The following is a 25,731-nucleotide window of genomic DNA, read 5'->3' on the forward strand; positions in this document are numbered from 1 at the left end:
GGAACAATATTGTGTTTAAGGTGATTTCATACCCATTTTAGCTAACGAGCCTAAATACATCTTTCTCTCAATGAATTGCTATATACAATTTGTTTCATTGTTGCAGGTCGGGGGCGGGCACAATCGTGTTTAAGGCAATGTCAATCCCATTTTGGCGGGAAGGCAACCCCCTACATTTCTCTTTTTAATGATATTGTAGCAGGTTAGTGTTGCGCACATAATTCCACGAGCTAGCGAAAAAAATCACTTCTCGTTTATAGGGAAAATACGGTACATAAAACTTAGGTTCATTGTTCCATGTCAGGGACGTGATTATTAAAAGCGGTGTTATTTCTATTTTGGCGAGCGAGCGTAGCGAGCGAGCAAAAAAATCACTTCTCTTTTGTAGGGAAAATATGGTACATAAACTTGGGTTCATTGTTCCATGTCAGGGACGTGATTATTAAAAGCGGTGTTATTTCTATTTTGGCGAGCGAGCGTAGCGAGCGAGCAAAAAAATCACTTCTCTTTTATAGGTAAAATATGGTACATAAACTTGGGTTCATTGTTCCATGTCAGGGACGTGATTATTAAAAGCGGTGTTATTTCTATTTTGGCGAGCGAGCGTAGCGAGCGAGCAAAAAAAAATCACTTCTCTTTTATAGGGAAAATATGGTACATAAACTTGGGTTCATTGTTCCATGTCAGGGACGGGATTATTAAAAGCGGTGTTATTTCTATTTTGGCGAGCGAGCAAAATTTTTGTAATGATAATTGGTTCATAAATTTCAGATTTTTTTTGTTGCAGGGCAGGGCTTACACAATCATGTCTAAGGTGATGTTAATTCCGTTTTGGCGAGCACGAGCATAGCGAGCAAGGTTGGGGCGGGCACGTTAGCGGTGTCAATCCCATTTTGGCGAGCGAGCATAGCGAGCAAGCAAAAAAAAAATTCTCTTTTAATAGAAATTAATAAATAAACTAGTTTTTATTGGTGCAGGTCAGAATGGACGCAATCATGTTAACGCGATTCAATTCCTTTTTGGCGAGAGGGCGTAAAAACTCTTCCATTTTTAATGATATTGTTGCAGGTCAAGGGTAGGCACAATTGTTTCCAAAGCAATATCTATTCATTTTATTCGCGAGCAAGTGTAGCGAGCGAGAAAAATGAATTACTCTCTTTTAGTAACATTTGGTACATACACTGTGTGTTATTGTTGCCATGGTTGCAGGTCGGGGCCCGTCGGGGCAGGCACAATTGTATTCTAGGCAATGCTAATCCTTTTCTTTTTTTTCAGGGGGACGGGCAAGTGAAAACATTTAATACAAAATAGGCTAGCAAGCAGTTCGCGCCAGCGAAGAGTTTCGAATTTGTTATATCACTTATATTTTCCTATTTTCATTTGTCTCAATTTTTCAGGGCCGTATGCGAAATATTTTTCTGGTGGGGGAGGGGGGAAAGATGCGTTAAAAGTTTTCGAAGAATCTCAAAAGCAAAAGGAGTGAAGGGAGTTCGAGCGACCGAACTGGTCATGAGGGTACTTTTGCTTTTTCAAAAGTAGAATTGAAGGATTTGGTATAGGCCTACACTACATTTGCAGGAAAAAAACTGTACGTTTTCAAAATATCTGGGGTCAACTGCCCCCCCCCCCCTGGTGCGTACGGCCATGGTCTTTTTTTTTTTAATTTCCCCATTTTTTTCCTTTCCTTTTCTTTTCCCTTTTTTTCCTTTTCTCTTCTTCTTCCTTTTTTCTTTCCTTTTCCTTTTTTTCCTTTTTTTCTCTTTCTCTCCTTTTTTTCTTCCCTTTCCTTTTTTTTCTTTTCTTTCCCCTTTTTCTTTTTTTCCCCTGGAGCCCGTCAGGGGGGGGGGGCACTCTGCCCCCCTGCCCCCCCCCCATAGGTACGCCAGTGCTTAAAAGTGATGTCATTTTGTTCTTGCGAATTACTTAGATGAACGAATTAAGAATGATTTTGAAATGCGAAGAGACCCTCATTTTTGCGGAATTTAATAATACGTCTGCATGACAATGAGGTCTTGTATAAATTATCTCCCTGTTCATCTAATAGTGAAATAAAAAACATTAAAATTAAAATATAGACATCCAAAACAGGACAGAACCAATACAAATATTGACTTACGGTGGGGGCCGGGGGAGGGGGGGGGGGTGATGGGAGATATTATGTTTGATTTGATTTGATTTGATTTCTGCATTTTTCCAATTATAATAACAAAATAACAAAGAACATTATAATTATGTAAGGTATAATACAAAATATACATACACTGATAACTTCATGTCGAAATGTTTTTTTAATTTTTTTTTAAAACATAATTTATGTACATATAATAACAAAACTTAATATTTCTATAACATATTATTATAAGTTTAAAGTATTATCCAAACTATCACTTGAAAAAGTGCGAAGCGAAGCTTGACTAGGATGGCGGCCTTGTTCTTATGGATAAAATAATGATTGGGGATCGACATTATTACTGTATGCCAAACCTTCAGGTCTTTCCCGAACTACACACAGGGGTCCACTCCCTTACATTAATTTCTTGTACCATAAAGAGTGCACTGGTCTTCAAGTGACATGACGTGCACTATTAATGATAGGTGTCGACTCCCTCCTAACTGGTCCTCCATTTAACTTCCTAACCAAAGGACGGATTGTTATCCACTGTAGCTAGTGTAGCATAGAAAGCGTATATGCGAAAGGGGAGGGAGGGGCACGCAGGCTTCTGTCATCTTGCTGCCCCCCTCTCCCCTCTCTCTCTCTCTCTCTCTCTCCGTTTTTCTCTCTCTCTCTCTCTCTCTCTGTTTCTCACTCTCTCTCCCTCTCTCTCTCTCTCTGTTTCTCACTCTCCCTCTCTCTCTCTCTCTGTTTCTCACTCTCCCCCCCTCTCTCTCTCTCTCTCTCTCTCAATCTCTCTCTCTCTCTCTCTCTCTCTCTCTTTCTCACTCTCTTTCTCTTTCTCTTTCTCTCTTTCTCCCTCCCTCTTTCGTCATTTATTTTTCTTTACTACTTCGAGATTGAAGGGTGCATGGTCGGGGCATGTGTAACGGAAAACACATTGTATCGAATTTTCTTTGGCCTAGCGATGCACACATCCCTAACAAAACCGCCGTCTCTTTTTTTCCAGCATTGCTTTTTGTTTGGCGCTCTCTACCGTTGTAAAAGAAAAGGAGATCATTCCAAAGAGCTTCATGATCCGTACAACCGTGTCGCCTTTTCATCCGATATTATGGATATAGGGGGGAGGGGGGGGGGGGGGGGGCTTGGGACGGCTGCCCCTCCTCGATAATTTTACTTTGGCAAACCACCTGCATCAGGGCACCCTCACCACTCTATACTTGGGCGGCAAGGTGCTCTAATATTGTATTTTTGTCTCATATGGTATTATTTTGATGACAAAATTGCTTTATAAAAAAAAGATAATAAATTATTTTTAAATACAAAAAATAAAAAGTTGAAGGAGGTTAAGAGATCAGTCTGAGCTTCCTGGTAAAATTTCATACAGGCCTAGTGAAGTTTATCGGATGCGCAATGAAAGATCATTTTGAATGCGTTCATATCAGAAAATGAAAGGGCTCTGATCAGTGTTGTATTTATTGAATGAAAAAGAAATGCCTAATTTTAAATATGAAAGTAATACCGGTTTGTGTTAATTTGTGTTTTGTGGGCTAAGAATATGACAGGGTGAATGAATAGGCAGCCGAAAAATTTGAAGGCCTCACCAGGCTAAAAGAATTTGGTGGGCAATTGAACATACGACAAAAGGGGATCCATCGAATATTCACGATAGACACCCCCCCCCCCCCTATAGTTGCTACCAATAATGATGATGTGCCCATGCTTCCCAGTTATTTTGACCATTCACCCCTCCCCGCCGCCCATTACGTGGTTAATTACAAGGATTCTTTCGGAGTTCTCAGACAAATTTGAAATAACAAAAGAAGTACCGGCGTCCCTATTAAAAAGTTGTTGTGAGTTTCATGAGAAGTAGCCAGTCATAAAAATCAAGTATAATTATTCTGACGTTTCTGGTGGAATGACGCCAATCTTATATAATTGAAGGAGTCCTATTTTGATTTAAATCAGCCAACGGTCTTCACCTTTCAAAGATTTACTACGACCGCTCGTTGAGAGAAAAGAAGACGTATCGAATCCAATCGAGGAAAACAACTAAAGGCACCCGAGTGTATCAGTTTATTCTCTTTTGTTGGCAAACAGCTATTGTCAAAACTTCTTTCTGAAGAAAAAAACCTTCAAAAGCTCGAGATGTTCCGAAAGTGCGCTCTTCCCTTGGTAGTAGCTACCATTGAGTTCTTCCAATCACTCATAAATTGAATGCCAAATACTCATAGTTTTGTCAATAAAATCACACTTTTTAACTACCAGTAGTAATATGATATATACTAAAAACTTTCAAAAGGTAATATGAATTTTATAAATAATGCATAACCTTGTATTTTAAACTATTTTACATTTTCTTGGAAAATCTTACGGAGGGGGTTAGCTTCTTTGTGGAATAGCATGCTGTAGGCTATGATTCAAGATGGCGTCTTCGATGACGCTTCACGACGAAAATGCCGAATTAGTTTAGCTAAACTCGGTGTCGAATTTCCCTGGATTTGTATGCTTTTCTCGGAGAAACATCAGAATGGAATACTATCAGGAATAATATGGAGAAAATAAGAGACAGGAAGAAGAGGGGCAAGGTAAGATATGGACTTTTATACGTTTTACATGAAGCCTCGATAATGTTCGTTTGAAACTGAGGCGGTAGCTATCTTTGCAACGGGCTGGGTCCGGCCTGTGACTGGGCAAGCTCGGGCGTTGTGTATCGCGTTTCGTTGCTTCCTGAATCTAGTTTCGCAGGAAGCTTGGAAGCTTGGATTCTTTGGAAGGGTGTTTCGTTTTTGTTCGTCTCACACTGAGGCTGAGCCTAAGCAATTTACCAATATTCATTATTGTTAACTTCTATGCATTTGTGAAAATATATTAATTAGACTAATATTTAACGTAGGCCCTAACTTAGATCTAGACCCTATTACTAGTAAATCTAAACTTGGTAGATTCTAGATCTAGTCTATCTAGATCTAGATTCTAGATCTAGACTAGACCTATTCATTCTCCAGATTCTTTGACTTTGCCTTTGGAACGGTGTTTCGTTTTTGTTCGTCTCACACTGAGGCTGAGCCTTATTCAATGAACCAATATTCATTATTGTTTACTTCTCTGCATTTATGAAAATGTATTGTGGTAGACTATAGTAACGTAAATCTAAAGGTGTTTCTTTCCAGATTCTGCCCAAAGAAGAAAAAAAAGCCCGAAAAGAGAATAGTTACGCACTATAAATTAGGCCTAGACTCTACATGTATTCCCCTGCACTATTTTTCACCTTCACGCCCACCCTCATCCTAACCCTAACCCTATTCCTAACCCTAATCCTAACCCTATCCTTACCCTAACCCTAAACCTAACCCTAACAATGCACAATTATTCTCTTTACAGGATTTGTTTGTACTTGGGGTAGAATCCGGATATTTTGATTACCGGTATAAATTTATAGATAGGCTTACATGTAGATTCTAGATCTACATGTAGAGTTGATATTATTATCATAAGTCTCGGTAGGTCAAGAAAGAAAGAGAGTGGGACTTCAAAATTAAAACTTAAATCAAACTCTGTCTCAGAGTCAGACTTGTCCGACTCTGAGAGTCTCTGACTGAGTCTTGAGAGGACACAAAAACACGGACATCAGTTACAGTGTACAGTAGTCTCTCACTAGACGGAGCATTCCTCAAAGATAGCAAATCAAATTCAAATAAAGTTGCCAATTCATTCATTAATAATATATCCATATTACCACTGTCAGTGCCACCTCAGCTCTGCCTGTTCAGCTCTGGCTTAGGTTTGACTAACTACTAAATCTGATGTGTGGTATTTTCTGTGATTTAAAGGGTGATTTAGGCTTATGATGAGTTACGATTATGTCAAAAGCCTCTTGGGTTCATTACTCCTTATAATCATACATGTAACTGGTTAATTTTGTCTTGCAAGAATCATCAAGGTTAGACTACATCAAAGAAGAAGAAGAATTGTCTGAAAATATTATGTTTAAATGGATAAGAAATTAAATGCTAACTCGCAAGTCACAGCACTAGATCTATTCGTAAATCATCTAGAATTTTACTGTGCATGGCCAGAGTGCCCATACATGTATCTGCATAGCGCCCTTGTCTGCGCATAGGCGTAACTGTGTGATTCTAATAAAACAAAACATGCAAGCAACACAAAATGTCTGTCTCTATTATAGCGATACGTATTCCTTCCCCACAAAAATAAAAAATACTAAGCGAGACATACAAAATATTTCATAAATCTTATTCACAAGCTACAAAATACTATATTTTACTTTAAAAATCCTGAACTGTGTGTAAAGTGAATTAGTTCAAAAACATGGGAACCTTTGTTTTTGCAAAGATGAGATGTCTTTCCTTGTGAATACAGTATGATGTTGTTCTTGCTTGAATTTCGACAACATTTTCGGCACACTTTCTTTTTAGAATGTAAGAAATAAAATGAGATGAAGCACTAGGAGAATACGATAGAAAATCCTTGCAAATTTTGAGTGAAATTTTTGATGCGCAGACATACATGTACATTGTAGCCATAGGGCTCCCCTTCATACTATTTCAAAAAGCATCATGATAAGTCAATGTCAGACAAGAAATAGTATTGCTAGAGTGCCCACGTCTGGGCAGCGCCCTTGTCTGTGCATACATGTACATTATGTGTACCTTTGCAATTCTGATAAAACAAAACATGCAAAGAACATAACATTTTGGCCTCATATGCATTCAAGCAAAAAAACGAGTAAAAACCATTGAGAGAATTATTATTTTAAGTAACTTTATTCACAAGCCTAGAAATGCCAGATTTCACATAAACGGATCCTAAAATAAACAAGTGCACATTATGTACAGTAATCAGTACTCTTAATTAAAAATGAAGAAGCTCAAGCAAATCCGCTTTGAAGGTTTAGTTGATACTTACATGTACATGTACATGTTTTTTGTTACTTTTGATCACTTTGTCCTTAACTTGAACAGTGAAAAATGTCGGCCTTCTCCCACACCCTCCAAATTTCCAGAAGTTCACACGATGATGGCAGCTCCAAACGGAAATGAAAGCTGGTAACATGTCATTTAAAGAGTGTCATGTGCACCTTTGATTATTTATGAAAGCTCACTTTCTCCCTCTGATATTCAATCAACAAATTCCGGGACTTGAACTCGAGCTCGGAGCTACAGTAGCACAAAGGATTCAGTTTATTTAGGCTACCTTGAACTGTTCAATGGTTGATTTAAGTTTCTTTAATAATGAGTCATTATTACAATTACAACCCAAGTGTGCTTGCCTGGTGTTTATGCCACTTATGACAAATAATGTAACACCAAGTGTAATAAGGTCATCGTGCATCACTTTACAAAATATACAATTAGTACTGTTTCATTGAAATCCATACAAATGTACATGTCTAGAAACACCATATGAAGTACATTGTCACCATGCAGTATTCTACATGTACATGTACTGTACATGTATGCGTACAGGTGCAGTTTTATTGTCTCTTTAGAATTGTGTAGTTGAAATCTTCACATGCAATTATGGATTACATTTGTACCTGATCATTTTGAAATGAGGAATATTTATTTCAAGACTTTGGGAATCACCAAAAATATGAAATTTACAGAGCAGATTCCAGCTTTTATAGAGGTCATGAAGGCCTTTATGTACATAATTACAGAGAGATGAACACTGATTTTACGAGTACCGTATATTATAAAGGTTTTATAATTGAAATCAATCATGGACTAGTGCATGTCCTTTACTTCTTGTACAAGCTGATTCATTTGAAGTTAGGAATAATGTATCTCAAAGACCTTTTATTGACAGGAGAAACAGAAATTCAAAATGGGTATTCAAGCTTCAAAGATTTGTATACTTAAATGTTCTCCAAAATTTACACATAACGAGCTCAGCCGACTGAGCCAAGCCCCTCACTGTGTTGTGTGCGGAACATGGTAGCCTTCATAGCTTCCCGTCTCTGCTGCTTAAGGTGGTGTGAGGTTTAAATATCAGGAGATAAGACGAATAAATGTTTGCTAAGATTGCATCAATATTTTTGTAGGCATGCATCAACTTTGTCTGGAAGCATTATGCAACAGAGTACAAAGTCTAGATCTCTATTTACTATCCATAGCTCAGCTAATGAACATGGTACTATGTACATGTACAATATATGCATCCACCTGGCATGTAATTTCTGGAGTGAGCCATGTTGATGCATGCTACTCAAAGAATACTGGTACATTTGTAATGACTATCTTTCATTTTTGTTTTTAAATGAATACTGATTTTACACTGTACATCGTAGGTTTTGCTAGATTTTCTGTAGAAAAAGTTGAAGTTTGGAAATGAGTTCAAACGGTAGTAGTCACTGCATGCCTTGACATGTTTTGTGCAGACACACTGCGATTGGAGTTTTGCTTTGTAGAAAGAATCAATGATCTACACATTTTTTTGTGAAAAATAAAAGACAAAACAAATAAAATACAATAACAAACAAACAAATAATAAAAACTCTTCATAAGGTGTCTATAGTTTGTAGTATGACACACACAAAAAATTTGTCCAATATGGATATCACAGTCACATGACAGCGTCGCCATTTTGAATTTTTAAGAGTTTCATTTTGTAAAAGAAGACAACAATCCATAATATCACGTCCTCAAAAGGCACCTACAGTAGGTTCACTAGTTAGTCATTGTTGAATTATTTGAACCCTGTTCCAGAGATAGAGATGGTTCTATTAACAAGCATGCAGGTGATTGGATCGTACCAACCTCAAAAGCTGTCATATTGTACAAAGACTTGAAGAGAAGAATGCTGTCCAGAACAAAGAAAAGAAGAACCCATTGCACATTTCTGAACTTTTCCTCGAAGATTCAGTTAGTACTGTACAGGTAGATGTATTGATCAGCATGTATTAATCTTGACTGAAGTCTAGTATTTACAATGTACATGTACCTGTACATTGTATGAGGACTGAGGTTTGTTTCGTCAATGAATATTCAAAAGACATTAGGTGTGTCACTTTTCATCTAATTGAGAATATCATATAATATGCCTTTGGTATATTAAATTGTATAAAAATTATTCATTTTGACTGAAAACTAGAATTTTTGAAGATTATTAAATTGTTTCCTTCAATGATTTGAGGAATGGTTTTCATTTTAAGTTTGGAAAAATATCACCTTCAAAAGGTTCATGAAAAAGACCCCAAGTAAGCTGTAATCAAGTGAATGAAGTGATCCATTTTCCCTGAAAACCAGAATTTACAAAGATTATTTTCTTTTTCAGTGAATTGAGGAATGATAGTAATAGTATATGTTGACATTAATGCCTGAAGTGAGAGATTTCTTCAACGAATTGAGCAACGATGATTGTAATCGGCGTGGAAAGTTTTCACCTGAATTGAGAGTTCATCTAAAATAACCTCTGATGTTCTGTTACTTGTATGATACAAGATGTTTACAATCAACGCTGACACTTCCATAAGAACATGTCCGATTGAGGACCAATATCCATTTTCTATGCTGAAAACCTCCTCAGTGACACCCAGTGACAATGAAAATGCCCCTCCCTCTTTCAAGAATCACAAACATTTACTTCTCAGCTCCCAGCAACAACTCTGTTAATGCTCCATCACTCAAAGTGAGAGAAAATTAATGTTGCGTCTCGTAATTCTGCGGTTATTTGCCATTCCTTGATTCGGTGAAGTTCATCCTTGTCACACTGCCCGGGAAGATTAAAATGAACAGGTTGTGCCTATGCATCTTAGGTGAAATATCAATCACAGACCTACCCAGCTGCCAAGATGTATTTCATGGAGAAAACATCGCCCAGATGTGCACACTTCAGATACTGGAATTTATTGACATTTTTTCACTTTCCTTTTTACACATTTATGTACATGTAGTTGAATATTTTGTATTCAAATTTCTTAGAAGCTGTTTTCAATGCTGATCTTTCAATAATAACTGACAAATATTTGACACTGTTGCATGTACACATAGTTTTCTTGGTTATTTATGCAATCTATAGCATTTGGTTTGGATAGGATTTTCATGCTGGCACAATACATGTACATGTACAGTGCATCACTTGTACCGGTACTTGTAGTACATTTGTAACTTTTTTTGTTGCTTTTTTTGTTGGGAGGGGGGGGGGGGGTTCAAATGTATATGTCTACCCCAAGTGATAACATGGTAGAGCAAGTGTTAATTCACTTGGAATGTTGAATTATAAATGCCATTGACCATCCATTGTTTTGGGAGGGCAAACTCTTGTTTTGCTGAAAGCGTGCACACAGAAATCAATATTGGCTTTGGAGATGTGGTTGGTGAATGGTGATGTCATTAAACTCAAACTGCACTGTTTTCCATGTAGGCTATGCACACTCTTTGCAAGGCCACTATTATGTGTGGTGAAAATAGTTTTCATTGTTTGTGAAGATGTTATTCTCAAACTGTACAAGAAGTTTTTTGTTTTGAATGACCACCTGATATATTAGTCTCTTAGTCTAGTACTGTAGTAGTAGCTGTCTGTCGCGAAGCAACAATGACCGTCTTCTCTTTCACTTTACAGCTGTTCTCCATACTGCTCGCTGGCCTGCAGCAGTTGTCCAATGGATGAGTTGTACATTTATAGGTCTATACATGTACATGTGTATGTAAATGTACATTTGTTATATTTACAAAATAGTAGTTTACAGTTTTAGTATATTATTGCATAGGTGGTGTTAGATCCTTAGAGGTAAATACAATGTAGACTAAAGCAAATGAGACTGTCACCAATGACCCGCTAGACCAACACAGTCTCTCTCCTGGGCCTCCTGTCCTGAAATGCTATCTGAGGATTCATAAGACCCAATGTCCTCAAAAACCGACATGGTGATCTCCTGGGCCTTTTGAAAACTTCTGTTGGGATTTCATGAGACTGAATGATTAGCTCTGTTTAAAAAAGCACTGGCGAATAACTGCTTCAAATGTATGGTTTGTTGACTTCTCTGTTATAACTTACATGTATGTATTTTATTAGAATGAACATTATTTACAGAGCTACATGTATTATAATCTCAAATATTTTGACATATTTCTGGCAGTTATAAAATACACATACTTTGCATGATGTGACACATAAATATTTGTATAAGCTTGGGTGATTGTGGTACGCTAAATATTGATAGAGTTATCAAAAGAGACAAGGAAAGTATGTAAGAAGAGGAGACTTCACCCACTCAAAATATTGTCTGACTGTCTGCGATCAGATGTCACTCTTGGCAAATAAATTTACAATAAATGTATTTGTATTGACATTCCAAACTCATATTTTCGTAAAACTTGATTTGGTGCAAGCAACATGCGCATGATGCAAGTTGGTAATTGCACATGACAATGTTTTGCTAAAAATGTGATAAGAAGAGCTAAACATGCATTTATTGAGCCCTACAGGCTACAGCTCCTCTTAAGAAAATAATAAATTACTTTTGTCAGGCCTGCATTTTGTAGATGTACTGTACATTTATGCCAACTTTCTTTCAAAGTACACTCGATTAAAATGTAAAATATAGCTTGAGTCTAACTGAATGAAACGTCAAGCTCTGGCTTTTCCATTTGCATGTCAATATGGCGGTGTTAATGGAATTGCTGTCTGGTCGCTCAAGATGTCAAAATCATTCCACTAATTCAATCTCCATTTCCAGTGCCATGAGCATCTTGATAAAAAAAGATCCGAAAGTCTTGTCTGACATCTTTTGCCAAATGGCGCAGATGGCATTTTAAAACACCAGAGGACCGACTTCATTAAAAGCTAATTGCATTTATTGCCTGTCTCTGTAATATGACAAATTGCCCTCAAATCTCTGGAGTGAGATTATGAAAGAAACTGCGGAGAAATCCCAACTCCGCAAGTGGGCTTCATGCAAGTTTGATTCGATGGAAGCGCATGGAGGCACATAAATTATGAATTTACATTGCACCTGTACATTTTCATGTAGGCTACAGCCTGTACTTTTAAACCTTGTTCAGACATGTGGCAATAAAGTGCCCCCTCCTCCCCCCTTCCCCCTTGAAAAAAAATAATAGCAAAAGGAAATAATGCAAGTGTAGTGAGCTTCACATTTCTGCTTGTTATATGTACTGTACATTATGCAAACATGCATTATTTATGGGCCCCTGCTGCACGCAGCTAATTTTTTTCTTCATCAGACTTCCCATTCATATACTTGTTAACCGGGTTCTCATTTTGGTGAAGAGGGTTTTTAAAGATAGACTTGGGTTCTGGTAAAAAAAATGAAAATTAATTCCCACAGAATCCACTGAATGTTCAAGAATACAAATAAATGTCATTTGCCAAACAACTTTGGTAGAAAATGTATACTGGCTGAGTAACGAGCATAGAAAGATAAGGAAATCAAGGAAAGTACATGTAGGCCTGACACCATTTGTGTAGTCCCATATACATGTACATCTTTTTGTGTCAAATTGGGCCAAATTTATTATGATTTTGATGACTCCAGGACCTTGCAGTACACACCAATACTTACAAACATGCTACATGATCAACTTTTTCTGATCCATTCCACACCTTTTCTTTCACAATACAATCACATGATCAGAACTCAAATTTATCTTTAAGCAGTTTAACTCATCCTGTGTGAACAAGTCCTTAGTGTAGTTGTAAGGTGTTGTTGATAGCTTCAACCTTGGACCTGCCCATTAATCTTTAAGAAGATTATCCATCCATTTTTAAAGGACTGTAAAACCAGGACACTTTGTGAATTGTTTAACTGTATCAGTTATTTGCTCCAAGAAACTTTCTCAAATTACAAACATTTGTTTATATTGTGATGTGATTATTATGCTGAATAGTGAAGTCTGAAGACCTGCATGTACATGTACATGTACAGTACATGTATATTGGTAATGAATGAAAAGCAAAATAAAAGTACATGTGTGATTGACATAAAAAGAACTTTAAAAGTTCAAGCCAAATAGATCGTCTTGAAAGAAGAAAGAGTTGCCATGTTTCATTTGGCATCAATGAAGCTTGCCATAACCTCTTTCATACCCAAGATCATTAGGGGCATCCCTCCCTCCGTCCCTCGCCCCTCGCCACCGAGGCCCTCCATTCCAAATCAACACCCTGCTAATCCCTCTATTCAACCCCTCCATTGTGCCCTCCTCAACTGACAAGCCATTGACGCTCCCTATCCATGGCTCCGCAGTTGACCTTTGACCCACAGCATGTAACCCTTTCAATCTTCACTCCCAGAACTGGCAATATCATTTGAAGCGACACACTTCTTCCCCGATAATTGACATAAATGCTGGAACTCGGGCATTCTTAATTTTTTAATCCCTTCCAAATCGATGATGCTAATTATGGGGTCGGCAAGATGAATATGAGTGGTTTCATGGGTCATATCAAAGGAATTTGTTGGTTATCACACGTTTTGTATTATAATACCCGGTAGACAATCGTCGCACTAAATTAGGCATGTGGGACTGAGTGTTTGCCGCGCATTGAGAAGGCGTACAAAGTAAAGCAGACAGTGGGTAAACAAAACGATGATGAGGTTTCAGAGTATTTGTAAAGGAATCATTCATGTAAGACCGCTCTGAGATGGTTATCAGAGTCGGCATTCCAAAGTCGCCAACTTGGCAAGTAAACAACTGCCGTATCCTTTTTAGTGCAATTTCCCTTTAGGTGGTATAGTACTGAATATGAAGGATTATGAAATGGAAAACGAATACTGTATACCGGTAATGCTATTTGCATATTTTTATTTGCTAAGAATATAATTTACAATTGATGCAGTAGCACACACTACATGTACATGTTGCTGTAGATGTGTGCATCTACTATTCTACATACGTGTACGGGTTCATGTTAATTTGTTATCTGGAAGACAACAAAAATCACTAGAGCAGAGGGTGATTCAGCATAAGAAATTTAACAAGATTTGGAGAACTGAACGAAAAGCTCTGAACAAAATATCACAATCATTTTCTAAAAATGAAATCTTCTCTCAAAAGAGGTCCTACATGTACTTGTATCTACGATGTATACGTACCTCTTTTAATTAAAAGTTTTGTTTAGGTTGCAAGTTGCATCATTTTATTTTCATAGGAAGTACAGCATCACTATCTGTTTGCACTAGTTTGTTTGTTGTGTAGTGTATACATGTAGTAGCTGGGTACATGATGACATCAAATTGACATCTACATGTACATGTAGAAATCTGTATGAAGGTGGGGCAGGGGAATAACAATACTGATGTAAAATGTTTTTGTAAATCCTTAGGGATAGATTTTCATTGTCATATCAGCAAAGCATTCAGTCATTTGTAACTAATACAACTCATTAGTCTATTTTATGGCTGCTGCATGCGGGATGGTTTAAAATGACCAATACTGAATAGACTATTATTATGCATGAACGATTGCCCTATTCATAACATAAATCTTGTTTATCCTATTTAAAGGAAACAGATGTACATATACATGTACAGTACATATGAATATAAAATGCAAAAGCCAACCTGTTTTTGTTGTCCTTCGTTTATTGTGTGCGTGATTGAAGAGCTCAGTGTTTATTTTTGCCTTAGAAACCAATTAAGCTTTACTTTATCAGAGCAGTTACATGTAGGAAAGATAAATGAAATTCTTATGATGCTTTTGGCTTTCCACTATTTGATTTAGAATTTGTGTGAGAACATAAAATCATAATCATTTCTGGTTTCTGACTAATATAAGAAGCAATGAGAAAGATCTTATAGCTGACCATGAAGATTTCATTGCTTTGTCACTTTGGTAAGGTTTGCCTGGGTGCTTTGATTTGTTACTGTAAAAGATGAGATATATATGTTACTGTAATTTCTTTAAAATCTTGACTTGTACTTATACACTTTTGTAAATGTACAGCTGTAGGTATATTTTATAGGGTTACACCATGTACATGTAATTCTTCCAATTCAAACCCTGAAAACTTTACTTACTTTACTAGAATTTAGTTTCCCCACCATGAAAATTATTACTGATGCACTGTACTTTACTCATAAGATCTTGACTTGCACCATGAAGGACAGCTACAAAACTGTACAACATCACAACAAAATACCAGTTTTGGTGTACATGAAACCAACGAAAAGTAATGTCCATGATTCAAATCGCAATGTACTGTGAGCAGTGAGCACTGTGATTGAAGTGACTGGGAAGACCAGAAGCCAGGGGTCATCTCAGGACAAGGATGGACTGGACTGATAACACTGACCTTGTTGGCCTTCTGGATGATCAAGAAGCAATAAGGGAGATCAGATAGCTGACCATAAAGATTATATGACTCTGTCACTCTGGCAAGTTGTGTCTGAATGGTTTGGGCTAGTCTCCAAGTACAAGACTTTTTGTTGATATTAGCTGTTTGTTTGTGTTAATTCAAGGGTCGGTACTTGTTGATTAATTCTAAAGTACATGTACATGAACCTTTATTCAATATGGCACATATTGTATCATAATACTACACATCTCTGTGGGTCTGCACTCTGCAGTACATAAATATGTAATTATGAATACATTCCTATTTCCTATAGTTTCTTCAAACGATTACTTGTACAATTAGAGAAACAGATAACTTGATGCGATGATGAATATACTGACACTAGAGACTTTCAAAGAGATTTCATTGTAATGTAAAAAACTTTCAAGAAACTTTCATGAATTGCAAATATTCATTGTTGTGCTGATTGTGATACAAGTCTTTGCAAGGCATGATACTCGTGAATGTGAACCATTAATGAGATTTGTGAGCATTTCATGCAAGGGTAATCTTCTCCTACAAAATACAGTACCTCACTACCTGTACATACAATTTGTACATGTACATGTATGCCTAGGTTTTGCGTTCATACTGGCTAGATGTACACCGTGTTGCGTATGGAAGATGAAAACTATGGTGTACCGGTATGCCTAGATTCTTTCAATGATTTAGTCACTTCAGAAAGAACTTGTGACTTTCGACTCGTGTTTTACTTTATGAGATGGCATGAAGAAACCGATTTTGATCAAACACACTTACATCGTTACATTATATGAACATGTTCATGAATGCCTGTTGTTTATTTGCAAAGACTGACACTTTGGGCAGAATGTTTGTTTCTTTATTCCCTTCTAAGATTTTTCTTTTTCTTTTTGGAAGTGCCCATAAATACAGAATACTTAATTCAAATTAGGAATGTACCTTTCTCTGCAGTTTGAGATGCACACAACAAAATCGTATCGCATTGAATGTAAAAGCCTGTTGTCCGTCAAGGCACCATTGACATTGTACAGCATTTCTATGCTAATGAATTGTGCATAATACAGCTCTGTATAATGGGATGCAAAGAAAACCGGTACACAATAGTCATTCTCCGTTAATAGATTCTCCTGGCCGCTAAGCACGCAACGTTATCATATTTCTTGGTGCAGAAGTTCCCCTTTGTGCGGCTTTAATCTAAGTAAACCCAAGTCCTTTTATATTAGTTTCAGACTTAATCCCCGGCCCCCAGCTGCTTTGCTTGACAAATATTGTTGCAGACATTTGGAAAAATGTACCTCTTACTGTTAAATAGTGGGCATATTACAATGTGCATGTATTTTTCATTAGAATATCTAGGGAATAGTGTATTTGCAGTTTAAATACAAATGTACTTCCGCCTAATTATACAGGCAACTCTTTCAATTTGAATCATAACATTTAAAATGCAAATTATTCTTTAATAAAAGATGGGATATACTAGTATACAATTTACAATGTAGTCATACATGGACATGTTTAATACAAAACAGTGCTACTGTCCAGTATTCATGCATACTACTTGTTTTATTACTAGCAAACTTGTTTTTAATTGAAGTTTTTTATTAGTTTATGTGCAGGGCTTTTATATAGGATGTGCATTGCTTCTAATAATGTCCATTATCGCTAGTCCTATTGTAGACCAGAAACTTTTGCACAATTTTGTATTAAATGTTGGCCCTTTTTGCGGTGAGAATCTTTTCATGAATCACAAAATGTTGTTGTTGCAAGACAATTATTTGTGGAATGAACCTTTTGGAATATGCGGAAGTTGCACTTCAACTACATGTACTGTACAAGGAGCTGCAGATAAATATAGCATTCATGTTGATGTGACAGATTGTGTTTCTCTTTCTTGTATTGCATCATAGTACATATTCCTTCTTTAAAAAAAATTCATTCCATCATCCCAGCTAATAAGAGGGAGCACTCGAAATTGAGAGTCATCTCCTACTGTACACTGAACTGCAACGGTTCCAGGTCTTCTCCTATAAGAAGGTCCAAGCCCCTGCAACCCAGTCCTAGAACAACACTGCATTGTGTCCAGGGCCTCTCGTAACAATGGTCACCCAGTAAAACCCATGTAGAGGACACTCTGTATTGACCAACCGAAACTGGCCACTCCATTTGCATGCGTCCCTTTAATGAGATGTTTTATAACTGCACCGTGTGTGTAAACACAGGATGAGCTTAGAACCTTGGGCCTAACAATAGAGGAGAGGGGGACAGGTTGTTCTATGGGATGAAACAGGGACGGTTAAAGCTGTTTTCTATAGCACAATAGCGTTACTTCAGTTTGAATAGCCTCCAAGCCCCAGTATACATGTATATGCATTGATGCGCTTGCTCCATATACACATACATTGTACATGTAGAGATCACTTGCAGGAGTTTACATGTGTGGGACAGTGAAATGTACTATGAAATTTACAGGGAGGGGGTGGGAATTGGAATGTTGGGACACATTCTTGAGTGCATTGTGCTGTAAATAAAGAATAGAGAGAAAGGAAATGCAGCACGGTTGAGAACATTTCATTGAAAATGAACTTGTTTTTATAACTTTTTTTGTTGGTATCCAAAAAGGTGAAAGTATGTAACTTTACATCTACATAACTTAATTTGATAAACAGTGTGTCATTTTAATACATACATGTACATGTACAGTACATGTACGAAAATGATCCCCACAACAAAAACGTACACAACACAACAATCTTTGGACATATACACTTGAAATTCCATGTAAACAGGCACTTGTTGGCAACTCTGTAGCAATGAAATACATGTACACATCGACAACAAGGTGGCCTGTACAACAGAAGAAGGGGAATAATAACAAAACTCTGTTTATATGCAGACTATACACATACATGTATATGTAGAGATAGTCATCATATGTACATACATGTATGTACAGTACATGTAGGCCAACTATAACCCTTAATTCCATTAGTTACCCCCCAATCAAATAATCATAAAGCCACATGTACATTATTAAGACAAAAATAACAAAAATAACAAAAAGTGTTGCATTTCTTATTCATACATACATGTACCTATTTCCCTATATTTTTCTTTGATTCTTGAGAAAAATATCTTTGTCGATCTGTGCAAAGGAATTTGTGTATGGATTATGGAATATGATATTTTTTCTGCATACAGTAGATGGTGGAATAAAACTGCATTATGTTACCATCATTCAGAATTTCAACTCGAACATAAAGACAGGTGATGAAGACAAGAGGGAAGGAATTTGTCAATCGGTGACGGGAAATGGTCGGAAAGGAACTCACCTGCTCATCCTACCAAGTAAAGAGTCATTGACATTTTTCTGAGAGTTCATTACTCTTGCTGAAGCAGCAAGAGTCTCGTCACTCTTAAGGAATGACGATGTTGGGGTACATGCCTGCTGTATTACAACATTCCCTAATTTTTTGAATGTTTTTCAACTGAATCTACGTTGCGGCATATGAATCTCCTTCATTTTTTGACGTTTTGTTCATGTTTACTCATGCGTAGGTGATCTTGATAATTTGCTGTTTCATGGAATTTGTTATTTTTATCATCGGCTTTTTGTATCATTGCATTTTATTGCGTGAAACCTGGAGTGCTTGTGTTTACATAATGTACTATGTACTGTAACTGTTCTTGAAAACCAAATTGATGGATTTATTGTATTGTTACAGCGTAAACTTATATCTTTTGATATGACACCAGTGAAGTGGATGATAGGACACTCATCAAAGTTGTTGCTTGTATCAATATTCCATTGAATTTGTCTTCTTTTATTTCTGATTCGATGGACTGTAGCACTGATGTAGCATGGATGAAAATTCTTACTGAGATGGCATCGAAGATGAGAAAAATGAGACAAGTCACTTTTTGATGCTCTCATGGAGTATGTATGTTCATGTATACCGGTAACCCTGCAAAGGAGATTAGATGCAAAAGAGATTAGATGCAACTTCATCAAAATGGATTTTATGTAACGCTCTTACATGAATGGAATACATGTTCGAAGCAGTGCACAGGAGATTAGGCGACCTGATGAAAATGGAACCGTAAATATTTAATGTAATGCTCTTTACATGAATGGAATACATGTACGAAGCACTGCAAAGGAGATTTAGGCTACTTGATCAAAATGAAACTATAGTTTTGATAAGTGAACCAGGCAGGGAAGATGACTGACTGACTGATGATGATGTCTTCATACTGCTTTAGTACATGTCGCTGAAGATCAATGCCCAGTGGATAATGAATGGAAGTTGATCGTATAAGCTTGTAAATGTACCTGTCTGGTCAGTTCGGCAGGAATACATGTACCGTAAAACCTAGGTACCACTCAGAGGAGACAAAATGTGTGTTCTTCCTACATGTACTTAGGTCAATTTTCTCTTGATTTCAATAAGAAACAGTTTTCAAGGTAAATAATAAAAACCTTGGACATGTATGATATATATTCATGTTCATAGCCCACAATTCCATGCAGAAAAATACATGGACCAAATTCTTATTTCTCAATTTTGAAAGAAATACTGATTGAGAATACAGGCAGACAAGGTACATGTAGAAAGTGGACACCAGTACTGCCCACAGAACACTGTAATTGGTAAATGAAGAAAAGTAGGTCTTTATGCATGCCTTAATTGTGATCAATTTGATTATGATGCATTTCAGAGCAGTCTGCTGAAGATGTTCTCCTCATTGCAGTACTTTGCTGCAGTTTCATACTGGAGTCATTCACACACAGAGCCACATGCAAGATTCAAGAATTGTTTTTTAAGCGTGATCAGAATCTCGCCTCTTTGTGTGTGTCAACCTAAGAATCTCATTAATTAGTGAGATACAGTACTGTGATTATGATTGAATAATCACTTTTAGTGCATTTTTTGTGAATAATGGCAATTTGTTTTGTTTGAAGGTCAGATGAACACTTAACTTGTATGTTATAACTGCAGTAAGTTAAGGGAAGTGAGGATAACAAATTGATGTTTTACATCCTACAAGTAAACAGGTGTGAAACAAAATTGTGTTTAAAACCCCGCAATATGCTTGGGTACATGTATGAATGGGCCTATTATTTCTTAGATGGCCCAAAATATGTAAAATTTGCCAAACGTGTCCTTGTCATATATGACTGATGGAGAACAAAAATGTGCAGAACTTGGGTGAGTGTTCAAAATTCAAATCATAATTCAAATCACACTTATTGCTTATTTTGTATGGGGCCTAATAATTCTTTAATTTATGAGCCAAAATTAAGAAATCGCCCAGACAGGTCCTTGTAATTTTGCTGCTGGAGAGTGAAGAGTGCAGGCACCTGCGCGAACGTTCGTGACTCAAATGGCATCTGGATTATGATTTAAGTCTCACTTTCTGCCTGTGTGAATGGGCCCTGATGTTTCTTAAAAATGAGAAATCACCCAGACAGGCGCTTGTCATATCGCTGATGGAGAGCGAAGAGTGCAAGCAAATGGGAGAGTGATCCATTGATTAGACTTTATTGCTGACAGCGGAAACCTAAATTGTTTGATGGAAGCTGTGAACTTGGGAGGGAATCTCGTGGTCTCGGTCGAGACGCGAAGATGGCAAATTGCAATTCATGTTTCATTCCGCATTGATTTAGATAGATTGTCTTAAGTATTTTCCGTCATGATTTTGAACCCTGGCTCGGAGCAGGCTGCACTTTCGTATTAGAGTGGTTTACTACATGTATGTTTGGGTGCATTTTGTTATGTTGTAATGTACTTTCTCAGGCTTTGTTTTACACAAGATTGATGCATTTCTCAAGTTATTTATATCACAAAGCTAGTGTGTACAATGTACTTTACATGTACATGTAGTTTGTAAAAATGAAAGGTCATTTTTAGATTGGATTGATTCATATGACATGAATACAGAAATGTGATCAAATATCTTTGAAATTGATTAATATTTAATAATTGCAAAAGTTTTCAAAATCTTATCTATGGGGGGGGGGGGGGGGGGGGAGGGGATGACCTTGAGCAAGAACTTTTTAAAAACATTTACAAATGTATATACTGTACATGTACACATGTACATATAGGAAGGGAATAGAGTTTACAGTGTCTGTTCAGAAACCAAAAGGACGTTGACTCTTTGTAAAAGTATGTGACTGGCTCTGAACAAGTGACATGATCTCATGTCAAAAATGTGTACACATACTGTACAATATATGACTTGTTCTAAGGTTTGAAAACAAAACTATGAGAAATGTGCATGTACATTGTACAGTAGGCTGCATGGACAGGTTGGTTATTTCATCTGTGTCAAAATAAAGTCCTAGAATGTCTTATGGTGAGGAAAAGACCTGTGGATCTTCCATGTTCAATAATTTATGGTTAGAGGATGTAACATGAATGTTGTATGCTATCTTTAGCTTCACAAATAAACTTGGTGTCAGCTGGGAAAATGGAAGAGAGAGAGAGAGAGAGAGAGGGGGGGGGGGTAGAGCGAATCATGCAAAAAAGAACCAAACAAGTCAGGCAAATTGATAGCAGAGAGATGGAGGGGGAAGGGGTTGTTATGATAACAAAAATGAGTAGCATGAGAGAAGTTTTTAATTTATAAACACACCATCTAAATTGTACATTTTACATCTATTTTTGATATGGTCGTGCACAAACAGATAAAGTAAGGACAGCTCATGCAAAATTCATGGTAACAGTAAAATATTAGCTGTACCGATTGTGATGTACATGTATACACGTACAAATGTACATGTAGGCTGCCAAAAGACACTTCACAAGATAATATCAGTTTGAGGATTATTGTTTGTCACTAGGTTACTACATAGTACATTGTACATGTAGGCATGAAATGTTATCAATACATCTGTTTTCGCTCTGTGAGGCAGTAAGTCTTTCCGGTGATTGATTTTTATCCTTTTAGGAAGCTGTTGAGTTTCATGTGCACAGTATGTAACTGTATACATACATGACATTTAGAATTTCAAGACACCTGTAAATGTATACATGTGACAGGTGTCTTTAAATGTCATTCTTTGTCTTCTGCAGAGGATATACATGTACCGTATTTGCCGGCGTAAAGGCCGCAGTATTTTTGGAAGAGAAAATATCAAAAAGTTGGGGTGCGGCCTTTACGACGAAAGAGTAAAAAAAAAAAAGTCAAAACCAGCACGAATTTGCACGTATGGGACTAGATCTACTAACGGTACAATAACTAGATTGTACAGGACATTTAAACACATCTTACCGACAGTTTTATCTTGCATTGTTGACATGAATACGAAAATAAATTGCTAAACCAACATTTACCGATAGATCTTGATCTAAGTTCGTGCCAATGCATTGCAAAAGTAAAGGAAGGGACCATTTAACGAAGCTGCCGCGAAGCATCCATCCGAAGTCGCCATTTTGTTTTTCCATTTCATGCAGTTTCGCATTACACCGTACATTGTGGTAGGGGTATCGGACACCAAATCTGCCCGCGATCACTTTTTGAGCTAAACTTCCGGTAAATGATAAGAATATTGATGAATTTGGTATCAGTTTGTAAAAAAAAAATAGTGTTTTACAAGAAAATTACGATTATTTTGTTTTGTCCGTTGGGTTTTTTTTTTTTTTTTTTTTTTTCCTCTTTGAAATGTCCAAGTTGGGGGTGCGGCCTATGCGGCGGTGCGGCCTTATCGCCGGCAAATACGGTATCTATTGAGAGCCAGAAGGGTGTTATTAAAGAGACTGTTGGGTTCTGGTAAAGATAGAAATGATTTGATAGCTTTCTCATTCGTTGTGTGTTAGTTTGGAAAAATATCAATTAAGAAATGTCCGTGAACAGATTGCCTCTTATACTCTCATATTTGAACGATGACACACTGTTTTTTTGTCCAATATAAATTAACACAAATCAAATTCTTTGTGCATTGCGTTTGATTTTCAGCAAGAGTGCTTCGTTTTCTTGTCATTTTCGACATTAAAAATCCTCACATAATATATAATTTCTTCTATGTTACCAGTATGTAATAAACCTTGATCATTGCCGAGTACGCTTCATCTGCAAGAATCTTCAGTATTGAAGTATTGAAGGAGGCAGATTATCTTGAAGAAGAAGAAGAAGAAGAAGAACACTGTCTTTTATAATGTAAAGGCATTACCATCTACCAGTACTCAACTTTTCCCTTTTCTTGATATGAAAAAAAGGATATTCTTAAACTCACTTCAAGTAGTGATCTATGTGATGAAGTTAATGCAATTGAGATTAGAATATACTTTTTTGGTGGACAGTTGCTAAAATCGATTTTGATTTATCATTATTGATTTACCAATTTGGAGCCAGAAGGGCGATAACTCATTTACTTTAACAGAGAGTTATTGCCACAAAATCATGTAGTTATACCATACTGGTTGTTAGCAAACAAACTTTTTCTTTCCGAGCCAACTGTCAAAGTGACCCCCCAAGTATGGAGCGGAGTTGAAGGATTATTTTTAACCATCACAAGATTTATTTATAAGCACATGTCGCACTTGTATATGTGGAAGTACATTCATATGTACATGTATGGTATTTGTGAATGATGTCTTAAAATACATTTGTAGTTGAGTCTTCCCGTACAGTTCATGGTGACAATGGAAATGGGTTGGCATTGGTGTTCGTGTGTAGTCTATATTACAAGCAAAGTCATGAAGGCTCATTTCTAAAAGAACATTTTTATTGGAAGGGGGGGGGGGGGGGCTTGGCGTTCTAGCACATTTTCTACAATCTACATGTGCCTGAATATTTTGTTTTGTTGTTGGAGGGGGTAGGGGGTGCTTGGGCCCCTATGCCCCCTTCTAGAACCACCACTGCCTGCATGCATGAGGGACTTCACATTTATAGCTCAGTAGTGGCAGTATACAGACGAAACAAGAAAAATTCATTTTTACATTTTTCTCTCTCTTCCGCAGAAGTCCTCGTCTGGTGGGACACAAGACGATGTCAGCACCACCAGTAGAGACTCCAACAATAGCTCCAACAGCAATAGCAACACCAGTCTTCCAAGCATTGCTGCCTCATCCACCACATCCACCACCGCAACAACAATGAACTACACCACCTCGACAGCGGCGGCGACCGGAAACATGCGCCTGCCCATGTCGGACAAGAGGGCACTGTTTCAGGAGAAAGTGCGGCAGAGCAACGAGGCGTGTCAGAACGCCGACTTCCAGCGGGCTATACGCCTCTACACCGAAGCGCTGGACCTCGATCCGGCCAATCATATACTGTACAGTAATCGGTCCGCGGCGCACGTGAAGCTCAAGGATTTTGAGAGGGCGCTCACGGACGCAATCAAGGCGAGGGAACTAAATCCAAAGTGGCCAAAGGTAGGAATTGTTATGATTTATTCATTTTTTAATATTTTTTTTAGCTAAGCAGATAAGAAATGGCAGCATCCTCTTTAGCAGGTTTTATGACAGTGTTTACTGGCATATGAAATGTTTAATTATACTTTGATAAAAAAAGTGACACTGTTTCTTTAATTTTGTTTTCTTCTCTTAGTTCTAATTTTTTCTTTCAATTCAACCATTCACATCATAAACGACTTTGTAAGAAAATTATCAAATTACTTTTAAGACACTGCAGGATCTTGCATTTGTTGCGCTGCTTTCTGCAAATCTGCACCCAGAGTGCATAAAGAATATTGCTGCAACATTTATTTGTAGCCTCAATATCATAGCAATATCACACAAATGAACTTTGACATATTCTAACTGCATAAAACCTTTCTTGATCAGTGGAAATGACAGATGGTGTATGATACCCTTTTCTAACTGCACTCTATCGGAGTCACACCGATGAAAATACCGATTGAATTTTCCTTATGTAAACAAAGGTGAAACCGCAGTTTTCCCCCTGTCGGTTTCTAACTGCCGGTGAAATTCACTCGCTGTGGCGAGCCCTCGCCGGAAGTGAAGAATTATTACGTAATTATTAAGCCCGCGCTCCATCTAGCTAGCATGCAGCTTGTTTAACCATAAGTCAACAAACACAGCTGGTTACGGTAAAGCGCGCGTATACTGCGACCTTTGACCATTTTAATCGCTTTTTTAATCGCCCTTTTCTCCAGAACGTTTTCTAACTGCACGTTTCATCGGTGTCACACCGATAGAATGAGAATTTCTCCTGCTCTAGAGCAGGAGAATTTAATCGCCTATTTCTCTTCTTTTCATCGGCTATTTAATCGCCTTTTTCTCCTCTGTTGCTTTCTAACTGGCACTTTCATCGGATGCGTCCGGATGCATCCGATGAAAATCGGTGCAGTT

General features: G+C 37.3%; 1 protein-coding gene across 1 annotated transcript; it reads left to right on the forward strand.

Annotated features, from left to right (window-relative positions):
* The first annotated feature begins 4,487 nt into the window (after nucleotides 1-4,487).
* LOC581953 (protein TOM71) lies at nucleotides 4,488-25,202 on the forward strand. The gene is made up of 2 exons (XM_030991840.1): nucleotides 4,488-4,701; nucleotides 24,376-25,202. Exons 1-2 carry the CDS (start codon nucleotides 4,666-4,668, stop codon nucleotides 24,838-24,840), a joined length of 501 nt encoding a protein of 166 aa, XP_030847700.1. The 5' UTR covers nucleotides 4,488-4,665; the 3' UTR covers nucleotides 24,841-25,202.
* Nucleotides 25,203-25,731: the final 529 nt, after the last annotated feature.

Source organism: Strongylocentrotus purpuratus, unplaced genomic scaffold (genome assembly GCF_000002235.5).
Source record: "Strongylocentrotus purpuratus isolate Spur 01 unplaced genomic scaffold, Spur_5.0 spur5_scaffold_2, whole genome shotgun sequence".
In the NCBI taxonomy this organism is placed as follows: domain Eukaryota; kingdom Metazoa; phylum Echinodermata; class Echinoidea; order Camarodonta; family Strongylocentrotidae; genus Strongylocentrotus; species Strongylocentrotus purpuratus.